Below are 13,254 nucleotides of genomic sequence, written 5' to 3' on the forward strand. Positions count from 1 at the left end.
GATTCAATAAAACAAGGTCCTTTATAACTTTAGTGCATCACAGTTTTCCACCAGCACTTTAGTTTAAGTGACAGAGACAGAAATCAGTCGTTGTGTTTGCTTGTTATTCTGCAGAGCTGCATATTTGAACAAAAGCTCAAGCTAGACGGAGTCGAAAGAAACCCTTTCATGTCCTCAGTTTAACGTTTGGGGAAAGCTAGTTTACTATAAGCCAAGATCAGTGAGATTACTACTGCACTGATGCTTCCTACACTGATTTCCAGTGAGTGGCAGGTTGCAAACTTTAGACACAATTATGACATCTTAGATTAGCTTGTCGGACCTCCGGTCACAACATTACGTTCATTCAGTTTTGTTTTTTATACCTGCAAAGACAAAAATGATGGAAGCCCAACAAGGTAACAGTAGAGAGGAAAAACATCCCTTTAACAAGAAACGAATAATAAAAACATTGAGACGGAGATGGTTCGTTTACCAGATGAATAAATTAGATGGAAAAATCAAGATTAGTTGTAAAGAAAACATTTGAGAATAATGGAATCAAATCATTTTACAAATACTCCATTAATCACAGCCTTCAATAACCAAAACATGTTTAAAAGTGTGGAACTGTGAGTAACTTCAGACACAGAACCTCAGACTGCAGCGTTTTTGGTTGTTTGTACACATGCGTGTGCAGGACGCGTCAGTGCTTCAGTACATGCCACTTTATTTCACTACAGTCTACATGACATTAGCAAAGTACTGCAGAACCATCTGCTTCACTTTCCACCTCATTTACAACAGAAAGAGGCCGGGGCGCTGTATAAGAGCCAAGAACCAATCACCAGCTGGCGTGAAATATTAATATTTTAAACGAATGGCGTTATTAGTGCTGCGTAGCAGAGGAGTAACATTTAAACGTGTAGTTGGCTGATCGCACACGTCACTAAAGCGTGACGTCGCTGTTCCGTTTCATGCGTTCTTTCTCTGGTTTTCAGCGTCGCCACCTTGAGCCGGCCGTTGGTGGGGGGGGCTATAAAAATAAGACTGATGCAAATTGAATCTCAGCCATCTTGTTAAAACAAGTCATTTCAGTGCATCTCCAGGCAGTTTGGCCCTTGGAGACGGTCTCAGCGGTCCGACGGCATCGGCACACCTTTGGCGTCACGCTGCCTTCACGCTGCCACGTGGCAGTTTTCTTTCAGAGAATGATAAAGTATTTATTCTGCTCCACTTCATCTTCTCATCTAGCAGTAAATGGGAAACTAAATGAACTCTTGATGGTTTCTTACTGATTTCTGCTTCTCTTTGCAGAATCACATAGAAAACCTGTTTTTGTTACTTGTTCTGTGCGTCTGGTCTTTGCTGTCTTTACCTTTGCTTTTCAAAATGTCTTACAAATAAATACACAATGACTGTGAGCTCTTGCAGCAGCAGAGCAAACACTTATGTAATCAGCTGAGTAACACTGCTCACATCATGTTAAAGCAACTTACAGCCGATTCAGTGACATAAAGAAAATAGTTTTTAAGAACACTCGTAAAATTTAAGGCCACATTTTTCTTATTAAATTAACACAATTATTGCTGCTTTTACAGTTAGTGAGACATTATTGGTATAATGCTTTCATAAGTATGATAATTGTTTCTTTATATGGTAAAAGCTGGGATCAGTTCTTGTCCCTGTTCCTTTACTAACTCAAGTCTCATGAGGTGACTGTGCATGACTTTAATTTCTAGGGGAGATTTGACCCAGCTTGACATTAGTTAGTGTGTAACAGTGTCCACGCTGCATGCCTCACACAGGTTTAGCTGTACGTCGAACAGCTGTGGCGATGAAGGATCCCGAGCCGCTCTGCAGTGACCAGGTTGTTCATGTTTGATCAGTTCTGAGCTCTAACCGTGGCGTTGACTTTGCTTGTGTCTCTCTGTGCCGGCTGAAGGTGTTCGAGGCTTCAGACTTTGGCTCTCACCCCCTGTTCTCAGTGGCACAGGGAGGAGTGGACCTGCAGCAAGTGAGTATGGCCGCCTGGGGCAAGGGTCGAGGGTCAAAGGTCACTGCATCACTGCCTTTGTTTCCATCTACCAACGAGCTGCTTTGACTGGAAGCTGGGCTGGAAAGATGGAAACATTTAGAGCTGCAGTCAGCTGCTCCAGACTGAAATGTGTTCACTATACGATGTAATGAGAAGCCCTGCAAACATTTGTAAAAGTTTAATGATTTAATTTTGCGAGTACAAATATATGCACTGCTCAAAAGATTAGAGAACACACTGAAAACACATCTATCAGCACTGATATGGACTCAGCGTTAGGAATGAAAGGACCTGCACAGCTCTGAAAATCAAAGTGATGATGCATCAGGCTAGCCACTGCAGCAACTCCAAACGGTACTCAGCAGTTTGTCCACGTGCTTGTCTTGTATGCTTGTCTGAAAATGGCGGCGCACACTCCTAATACGATGAACGGTGTCCTGGGGGATGTCCTCCTAGATCAGGACAGTCTGAGGGGCAACCTGGTGACGTCCAAGAGGTCTTCTATTAGATTTAGATCAGACGAGCCCGAGGACCATCGGTGGCATCGATTCCTTCATCCTCCAGGAACTGCCTGCACGCTCTCACCACATGTCGTACACCAGGAGGAACCCAGGACACACTGCACCAGCGCAGCCTCTGGCAATGAGTAAAAGGATTTCATCCCCATACCTGATGGCAGTCAGGGTGCTGCTGCCTGGCCTGTACAGGCCTGTGCGTCCATCGCTGATCCACCACCAAACACTCGCTGAACGATCTTACACACATAACGTTCTCCAGGAGAGCGTTCCACGTCTGTCACGTGTGCTCAGGGTGAACCTGCTCTCATTTCTGAGAAACTGAGGGCATCTGCTGTGGACCTGCCACTGCTGGTATTCTACGGCCAACGGGGCTCCGTAGTCCCGGGCCGAGAGCACAGGGTCTACTGATGGCCCTCAAGACACAAGACACACCTTCATGAAGTCTGTGTCTGATTGTTTGGTCAGAGACGTTCACACCGGTGGCCTGCTGGAGTTCATTTTCTTGGGCTCATCCTGTTTCTGCACGGTTGAACCTGCAGCCGTGTCCCACAATCTTTGGGCCATTTTGGGAGAACGCCTACTGGCTGCCCCTCCCTGAGCCTGCTTCTTTTGGAGCACCCAGTGCTACTCATGAGAGATGACCTGTCATTGGAGGATCAAGACCTTACAAATACGGTCCCAAACCTTGGGTTGGGCTGCAAATACTAGTAGAAAGGAGTAGAAAAAGCTGACTAAACTAAAAGATTTGACAAAGTTTCAAACGTGACGTGTTTGGCAAAAGTTCATAGAACAATATAAAAGTTCCAGAAAAAGTCTTTCAAGTGTCTTTATTTGCAAAGTCCTCAGTTTGCTGTTTTATGCAATTCTATTCACATAACTCAAATTTTTCTCAGGATAATTATGTCGTTTTTCAGCTGCACTCAATTTGCAGATCAAACCCTTCTTCCCATTCGGTCCTCATTCCCCACACAATGCAAAAGCTCGCCTCCTATTTATTCAGATTTTTGCTTAAATGGTTCATCGCCAACACACGGCAGCGCTTTTGTTTCGGTTTTCGCTCTAAATCAACAGATCTTTTTGTTTCGGTCAGTCGTGTGAGGCAGGTAAACAACCGCCTCCCTCGGGCCGGGGAGCGAGCCAAAGGACCCGAATTCAATCATGCTGCTGCTGCGCTGCAGCCGACACTGGCATCGTAAAAACAGATGGTCAGTGCGGTCAAGGATGCCAGATTAACACCTCTGCACAGAGGAGCTCAGTAAACATGAATCTTCTTTTTCACATTAAAAGCAAACAAAATGCAGGCGCACGATAGCCGAGGCTGAGCGAAGACGAATGCCGTGGAGAAAAAGTACAAAACAGGCAAAGAAAAACACGGAATCGAGGAGGAAAAGAGACGTGACGAATCGAGACGGGAAAAAGTAAGTGCAGGGAAGGAGAGGGAAAGATGAAGAGACGAGCGGGGATGCCGAGCAGCTCCTCCTGGCGAGTTTAATCGCCGTTAAAAGCTGAGAGGGGTCGGCCTCCTCGCTCTCGGTGCTTTCACCTCCCAGGAACGCATCCGTTAAGGAGTTTTCCCCCCGACTCATTGTTTGCTCTGAAACACAAATGAAGCAGAGGTAGAGCCTGTGAAACAGCCGTTGGCTATAATTGCAAGGATGGATCGGGGAATGCACGGGTCATTTTTTATGTGCTTGTATCCTAGAGGGCTGCCATCAGGTTCACAGTTCTCAAACAGGCTTAAAAGTGGCTTAATGAATCCAAAACGTACAGCAGGTGGGATGCTATCAAAAGCACAAACACTCAATACAGCCTCATTATTCTAATGCTCAATAACAGCTGTGCTGCTTTGCAGCAGCTGAACCAGAGCTCCACGGTGTGTTGATGTGCTGGATATGTTGAGTACCACAAACTTCCTTGAGACTCTAATGGAGTCTCAGAGTTGTTAATTAACAACATTTCTTCATCAAGTTACTCGTAAACTCGATGCAAACATCACCGAGTTCCCTCAAAGAGCGTTTTCTGATGCACATTAGCTCTAATTAAATGTCGTTTCTAGGAGACAGACACACACCTGCAGTCTGGCTCATGAAGCTCACCTGCAACAGAACTGCACGTTTAATCACATTTACAGGAAAATATCATGTCTCCAGCAAAATACCTTAAAAACACAGGTATTAATAATGACCATGATTCATACAATAATAAAAGAAATGATGCAGCACCATCGGGGATGGTGATTCTGGTCGATGTTACTTGGATGCTGGTTGTTGAGGTTGAGGTTTGGAGATTATGAGCGGTGCCTCGTGACCGGCGGTCATCGTCTGAACGAGCAGAGGTCTTTACATCGAAGCGGGTTTCAGGACTTCAGGGTTAACCCTGCGTCCACATCACCATGGTAACTTCTGCAGCTAACCTGCTCTGGAGCGGACTGCGTTTGAGAGCAGAGACCAGCGGGGGTGAAATCGTTCTCAGTTTCCTTTTACAGACCTGTGAGCACAGACAGGCTTTGTCTGTCCGTCTTATCAGTAAGAAAGATAAAGAAATCTGGTTTTATAGATTTAATATATCCATCCTTCCGTTCTCGTCCGCTTATCCATATTGGGGTCGCGTCGGGAACGGAGCCTTTCTCAGAGTTAATATAGTTTGGGGGGTTTTCTTTGTTTTCCCCGTTGGCTGCAAGTAATTTTAAAACTGCTCTGGACCTGATGTCATATTTGTAGTAGTCCGAGGATAGATTTGAATTCTAGTTTTATATTTATCCTTGGCTAAAAACACAGGTGTGGATATTAATTTGATGGAGTAAATGGCTGTTCTAACGAAGCGCGGTGTGAAGGCTCAGGACCTTCAGACAGGCTTTGTAACTGTAACACACCTTTCCCCGCCTCACTGACCAGCGTGCACACACACACACACACACACACACACACACTGCTGCAGTATGTTGTTTAACCTCTTTGTATTTCATATATCGTGCAGCTTTTGTAAGTCGCTCTGCTGGCCGTAGGCGGGTTACACCATCACTGTCATGTGACAGACTCTGCTTCTATTTACCGTTTTTAGTAACCGTATTTGTTTGACCGCTGAGCCTCGTTGCTGTGTTGAACCCGCCTCATGGCCCAGGAGTTCACGTTATTCTTGACTTCATGTTTTGCTAACAGCACCTGCACCATGCAGGAAGTGAGCAGATAGCAGATTTTGGCCATTAATCTCTCCTAAGCTGTTTTAGGACAGCGTGATGAATAGTCTGCGAGCTGGCAGTACATCAGCCTGTAGGTCAGGTTTATGCACTTATGTTAAATCCACTTTAATGTGTTTGGGTTTGTTGTGTGTGTTGTGTGACTGTAACTGAAATTATGTGACTTACTGATCTGAGCATAATTTCTGAGCTCTTATCGTCTTGAAGTGTATCCAGATTTTCTCACATATCTCACGTGTACTCGTGCATGAATCAAACCTACAATCTGATGAAATTTTGCGCCTCTTCTACGAGGTTTTTTCCCCCCGGTGAGCGCTGGTGCATAAATAGCTTCATGTCAAGGGCGCGGGTGTTCAGACCAGACGTAACGGTCTGAGGTCAGTTTGTGTGTCGCCGTCATTAGCCACACGTCCTTCAGCCAGACGCTGAACCCGCCATCGCTGCGTCGTGTTGGTTTAAAAGCGGCCTCGGGCCACGCTGCTTCTACATTTAAAATTCTTTCATCCAGCAGAGCCTCTGTGAGTGATCATCTGAGGGTGTGACTGCAGCGGCTCATGGCTTCATAAAAGATGCACACATCCCCTCTCAGCGTTTTTAAACGGTGTTTTTCCCGTCGTCACCTTTGCCTTTGAAACCCAGATCCACAGTCGGCAGCGTCTGCCCGACGAAGCTGAAAACCTCGTGGAGAAAAGCAGAGACAAACACACGGTAACCTCGGAAAAGCAATTTAGAGGAATGAACTTCTCTTTTCTTGTTTGAGCTGAATGGAGTGAATACAAGCTCGGCTGCTTCAGTGTAAAATGTTCTTCTGACTTGAAATGATTACCACAATAAATGAGTTTTTATTTTCAAATATGATTTTTATATTCTCGGGCTTCTCGACATCCAGTATTTCAGATTTTAGTCCGAAGAAACTGCTGGTGGTGTGAAAGCTACATCTTTAGCAAATGGTGAATGATCTCCTTGTTTCTTAATCGGGAAAAGGATTCAAGCCAAAATCAATCGTAATTAAGCCGTGAAACATTTAGAATAAAGTCTCTGGGATCAGCGCGAAGCATGAAGTCACTCAGCAGGTCGTGTTGTGTGTTAGAATTTACCATTGTTGTCCTTTGCGTGTCTTATTCACACTATAAGAAATGTTTAAATCTGATATTAAAGTGGATTTATTCAGCTTGGACGCCCAAGTTTGTGAATGAAATAACTTGAGAAGAAAGTCACCTGGATTTTAAAGTTGATGAACCATAAGTGTGTCAGGAGGCTGAGACAACAACAGCTCAGCCCACCTGTGGGTCAGACCTTGAGCTTGTGAGGGGCAACCAATCAGAAGAAAGTTTGCATTAAGGGGGAGGAGCTAAAAGAGCTTGCCTGAGTCACAGAGATTGGCCGAGTGAAAGTGGTCACAGTGAGGATGCTGCACCAAAAACCTCCTGTGGTTGTTTTTGATCACCAGACACCAACTCGCTTTGCTAACTAACGACCGAGCGGCAGCGCGTCACAGAGAGGACGTGGAGAAGGTTTGCCTTCAAAGTAAAAGCTCGGGCCTCAGCCTGAAACCAACACATTTGAAAAGGAGCAACTTTTACTTTGAAGATAAATCGTCTCTGTTTCCAGTTGGCATCACGTTCTTCGTTTGCTGAGCGAGTAGGTGGCAAATGTTTGCAGACGAGTCTGCGTCTTCCATATAAACTAGAGATAACCATGGCAACCTGTTAGTGACCAAAGCAGTCACAAGAAGGGTTTGACAGCAGTTTCACCTAGCAACAGCTAGCAACAGCTAGCAACAGCTAGCAGACGCTCACCAACTGCACGTCTGTTGTTCTGAAAGTAAAACTACCTGTAAATGTTTTAAAACAGCGTCTTTGACACGTTGTTGTGTTGGAGCTTCGCCACAGCTCCCGTTCATCATCCCGGCTGTGTGATTGTACTAAAACTGCAGTAAGTAAACGGACGATTATAAAGAAGCAGAACCCAAAACAAAGAATCTTTGTGAGCCACTGATCTGGAGACAGATCCACGCTGGCAGCAACACACACAGGTTAAATGGGATAAAAGCTTTACATGGACCAAGTTAGCCAAACTAAGCTCACTGACTACGCTGCAGATCAGCTGTTTGTCCTCAGAGACACAGAGACAGCGTGGCTCACAGACAGGAAGACAAATAGGACTCTAGAAACAACACAAGTGTGCGAAGTAGAACAGAAGAGCACTTTACTCCATCACACTGACAGGCCTGCACGCCAACTATAGCTAAGTGGGGTGTGTGTGTGTGTGTGTGTGTGTGTGTGTAAATGCATATTGTCTGTCAGGCTCACAGCCTTGGGAACGTCAGTTCAAACAACACTAGCTAGCGGAGGCTCCATGGGACGGATGGGAGGAGAGACGGAGGGATGAAGTGACAGGTGGGGGTGAGACGAGGAGACTGGGGGAGGAGAAATGAAGAGAAATGTAGAAAAACCTCGTCTTTGGTAACAAATCGATAAAAAGACGTTTAACATCGGAGGCACAGTCGCTCTGCTTCGGAGTGACATCAGTGTCAGTTTTGCTGTGAAGAATATTATCAGAATATTGTTACTTACATACGTGATTGATGATCGATCAGATCTTTTACACTCCTCTCATGACTGTTAGGTCCACTGATCAGCAGCTTCCCGATTGGCTCGTACGAATGACCGGACAGTCTCAGTCGCAGCTCCGAAACTCTTGAATCGTCTCCGTCCTCACGTTATTTTGTCTACCTCATTAACTTCAAATCGGTTTTGTTCTGACAAATGAAGCCAAAATGAAGAGGCCAGAGTTTTCTGCAGGATGTCAAAGTAAAGTGACAAAGTTTTAATCGCCACACAGTGAAGAGTTGAACAGTAACTGTGGACTCGTCCTGCAGGGTTTTGTGTCAGACAGGAATCACCTCAGCACTCAAAAGCATGACTTGATTTTTGTTTTAATCAGAGAAAGTGATCATTACTGGTTAAGATGTGGCCACAAATCATTCAGAAGAACCAGGTATTCATCACGTGACTGTAGGGAAGAGATGGCAGGAGAGCACGAAGAAAGACCCAGAAAAGGATGTGAAGGAATGTTTGAAACGAAGAGGTTTTAGAGAAAAGAGCTGTGATGGAAGAAGAAATGGAGGGAGGGTTAATGCAGAGTTCAGTGTCAGCGTGAGGAGATTAACGCCTTTAATTCATTATTAAGGCTGCAGAGAGAGGAAGAGGAGGCAGCGACTGAGAGACGAAGAGGATTCGTATACTGTGTTTGTGACGAGTCGATGATTGCGTCTCTCGCTCTGGTGACAAACTCATCTGCAGTAGTCATGGAGTCATTTCTGGGATTAAACGTTAATCTTTATTTCGAGATTGCAGCTGTGAGGATTTCTCCGGTGGGATAATTAGCTGTGATAACGTGTTTGAAATGGCATTAAGCATGTTTCAGTGAGAGTAAACAACGTGTTTTTAGAGGAAATTAGTACGAAGCTTTTAACTAAATGCAGGTAACGCAGGCTGTTTGGAAAAGAGGTGCTTAAAGCAGTGAAATCTGGATTTCCGTGTGTTCATCGTGGAGCCTGAAGTCGATGTTACCAGAATGGCTAAAATGTGCCATCGTCAGATTTTAGCTTAGGTGTCAAAGAGAAGAAGCCAGTTTAGTGTTTCTGTGCAGGTCGATAGCCTAAGGAGCTTGGAAAGAAAACCACGTCACCTCTGAGACGTTTCACCTCTCATCTGAGAAATGGTGGTCTTAGCACTGAAGAAGTCCAGTCGCGTAGAAGACACTTTAGTCGAGTTTCCCTTCGTGATGATGTGCGTTGGATCCTCAGCGCTCAGTGGCACTGGAAAGCCGGAGTCATCCCCACTGAAAAATAAAAACTCTGTCTGATTGTAGAGTCATTGCCTTATAATTGAGGGGACTGTTCCTGCACCTCAACAGGAACGCTTCATCGGTAAATGAAGTTAATAGGTGGCGTGATTGCACAGGGAGGGGTCTTCAGGAGGCAGCAGTGTATCCCGTCACAGTGGAAATGAGCTCCGTCCCACTTTCTTCAAACGATCCATCAGATTTAGACGAGTAACGTGTGTCTACTCCAGTGTGACCTTTCCCTTTCTTGGCTGTCTTTACTGGAGATGACAGGTGTCACTGCTCCGCTTCTGAGTGATCGGCTGTCAGAGGAGCTTTTTTTCCTCAGAGGTTGAACTTCACGCTCTGAAACAGCCTGAAGCGAAGCAGGATTATTATGTGAAAGACATCCTGACAGCCTTGAAAGATGTGACCACAGCGCTACTCTCAATTTGCTTCCATGCAGTCGGAGGCTCCGGCTGTTTGTGCGGGGGAGACTAGCATCAGTTTTAGTTTGTGTATTTGAAGTGTAGTGAGCATGTTTGCATTTGTGCAATAAGTACTAATACACTTCAGTACAATGAGTCTTTACTAAAAACAAAGGGCTATAGCATTACAAACACTTACAGTTGCCCTAAAGTCGGGCGATATGTCAAATTTTTCCAGCCAACATTCATCGGTCCAAGAAACAACGATAGGTGATTTATTCATGCAGGTGACTTTTTGATGGGCGAAGCAATGTAATCGTGCATGGACCGATTTACCTATTTAGAACAAAGAAGTCCAAACATGGAGGAACTAGTTGCCAAAAAAACCCCAAAGTCGTCAGTTTGGGATTTCTTTGGCGCTAAACCGGATGAAAGAGGCAAAGCTGCCGCTGTGCAGACGTACGGCAGCAGCAAAGGACTCGAACACGACTAACTCGCATGAGCATTTAAGTGTTCGCCGTCCAGCTGAGTATGCTCGGCTATCACCAGCTTTCCATCAACAAGCTCAAGAAAAGCTTTTCACCAGCAGAATATCCAAAGTGCTTTTACTAAAACGGTTAAATATGAAAAGGACAGCCCCAGGTGGACACAGCGCACGCTGAATATCTGTCAAAGGAAGTGATGTCGTTTCATACCGTGGAAAAGGAGCCATTCGTCGAGGTGCTGAAAACTTTTGTCGAGCAGCACATGCTTCCAGGACGGAAATATTTAATCATATAATGCAGCACTATTAGTTTGCTCCATTGACTTCTTCTCTTAGCTTCAAACAACATCATTAGCAAACTGATGGTCGATAAATGCGTCCAATCGCTCAACCTTAATGCACACGCCTATAACACGTCCATTTTAAATGTACCTTTGTGTCCGATGTTGTATTTTTTAAGTATTCCTACTCTGACGAATGAGCTGCTTGCATGGAGTCACGTGACTCAGTCCATCTGTAGCCTCAACTCGCCTAAACTTCAGACAGCAGAAGAAAAACGAAGCCCATCCAAAGATAAGCTTTTATTCCTAAAAACCGTTTCTGATTGGAGAAACATGTTACCGTGGTTACAGCAGCTATTCTGGTTTACAGTGAGGTTCGTGGACGAGGCTCTGTGGGCGTCCACGGAGCGCTCCAGCCGAGCATCAGCGGCTGACTGAGGAGCTTCTTAAATATCGGCGCCGACATCAGACGGTCGTTCCTAAAAGGAGGAACAAAGTTCGTCAGTCTGACATTCTCTGCTGTCGTCTCCTGCTCGGAGAATCCCAGACGTGCAGGAGCAGACTCTTTCTGCTGCGTCTCTCATTCATGATGCATTAAACCGCGCATAAATATTTATATGGTGCTTTCCGTGTTGGACCCCGCACGGACCATTTGCATTTGGTAGACTTTCAGGTTCACAACGGTGCATAAATATCAAGCAGAGCTCACACGGGTCTGTTACTCTTATAGAATCAGTCTTTGGAGCTGGATTCTGTGGATCCTCCACATCCCGGAGTGCTGCCAAAAGGAGTCAAAAGTTCAGCAGCACAGTCTGAGATCTCTTATATAAGGTTGGTCAACCTCGGGGAGACACACAAGCGTCTCTGCAGTGTCTCGAATGCATCCACAGCAACTTTGTCCCCCTGCTCACACACACACACACACACACACACACACACCACCTCCCCTGCAGCCATCTCATGCTTCGCCTGTGGATGCGCTGCTCCTCTTTGAAGTTCAGCGAGGGATTTGGGAAGCCGTCTGCAAACTCCTCGAGTCATGATGTTGGACAGATAAAACATGGACTGGATGATCGAGGGAAACTCGTTTTCATAGTCGTGTTTTCAGTAACTCCGAGCATCACGGAGCATTAATCCTGACGGCGTTTCCCTCTGTACTCGCAGAAGACGGAGGAAAAGACCTTTAACTGACAGGCTTTTCGGGGTCTTTGAATTGGTTTATGGGCTTTGTATCCGAAGCTCCGGAGAGATTGGAAAATGTCAACGTTTTTCATCAACTACTTTTTATTATGAGCAAAAGCTTCGCTGTATCTATATTAAAAATCTTCAAGGATTTAAAAATAAAAGTTGACACAGGTGCAGGTGAGAGTGAAGGTTTGGTTTCAGGCACAGAAAATACAGAAAGTCGTGCAACGAAGGAATTTATTATCACAGCAAAAGTATCAACTTTAATAATAATAATAATGGATTTTTATAAAGCGCTTCTTTAGGCACCCAAAGCGCTTTATAATTCCACTATTCATTCACACACTGGTGCAGGCAAACCACAGCTGCCCTGGGGCAGACTGACAGAAGTGAGGCTGCCATATCGCACCATCAGCCCCTCTGACCATCACCAGTAGGCGGTAGGTGAAGTGTCTTGCCCAAGGACACAACAACCAGGACAGGAAGAGATCGAACCGGCGACCTTCTGGTCACAGATGAGCTCCCCAACCCCCTGAACCACGGTCGCCTTTGAAAACGAATAGAGATCTGAAAGATGGAGCAAATGCAGAAGGTACGGAGCGCCTTGCTGCTTATCCGGGTCGGGGAACCAGCATTGTCAGCAGAGAAGTCCAAACCTTCCCATCCTTGACCATCACCTGCAGCTCATCAGCAGAGATACTGAAGCGTTCCCAAGCCGGCGGGAATACTTCATTTCCAAAGAGAGACCTTAAAAAAGTGTTACAATTTTCTGACAACTTTTAAGGAAAATCATAAATGATGCACGATATGTTTCAACACAGTTGCTGCAGAACTCTCTTCATCTACTTCATCTGCAGCTTTCACTAATCAGAGGGAAGATGTCTGATCGCTCTAAATGACCTTAAAGCAGCCGCACCAAACTTTTCCACATTTTAAAGCCTCTCCTGTCTTTTCTTGTCTGTCTGTTGGACTTTTGATCAAACTGAACCTCATGATGAACTCCAGGCTGGATGGATAATGAGGTGATAACGTCAACCTTCTGTATTTTTCTGTTTCAGACGTATGCAGTACAGAGCCACTACGGCATTCCTCACTCAGAGGTAAACAGCTGCTTTATTCACTCTGCTCATCTTTGATATCATCGCTTGTTTCTGTCTGATTTCCATCTCTGTTCCTGTCAGTTAGCAAAGCTGCACCAGCTGTCGATGCAGCAGCAAGGCCTGGCCCCCATCAGCCAGTCAGCTACACAAGTACTGCCTGGTATGTGCACGCACACACACACACACACACACACACACACACACACACACACACACA

At 45.4% G+C, this 13,254-nt stretch overlaps 1 protein-coding gene across 4 annotated transcripts in view; it reads left to right on the forward strand.

Annotated features, from left to right (window-relative positions):
* The window catches only part of LOC102197777 (poly(rC)-binding protein 4-like), a 179,750-nt gene that overhangs the window by 145,049 nt on the left and 21,447 nt on the right, over positions 1–13,254 (forward strand). For all 4 annotated transcript variants that reach the window (XM_005740879.1, XM_005740881.2, XM_005740880.1 and 1 more), the window contains 3 exons: positions 1,925–1,996; positions 12,996–13,037; positions 13,119–13,197. In XM_005740879.1, the coding sequence (XP_005740936.1) occupies positions 1,925–1,996; positions 12,996–13,037; positions 13,119–13,197 (193 nt within the window). The remainder of the gene's footprint in view (positions 1–1,924; positions 1,997–12,995; positions 13,038–13,118; positions 13,198–13,254) is intronic.

This window comes from Pundamilia nyererei, unplaced genomic scaffold (assembly GCF_000239375.1).
Source record: "Pundamilia nyererei isolate P.nyererei 1_Seehausen unplaced genomic scaffold, PunNye1.0 scaffold00105, whole genome shotgun sequence".
Classification (NCBI taxonomy): Eukaryota; Metazoa; Chordata; class Actinopteri; order Cichliformes; family Cichlidae; genus Pundamilia; species Pundamilia nyererei.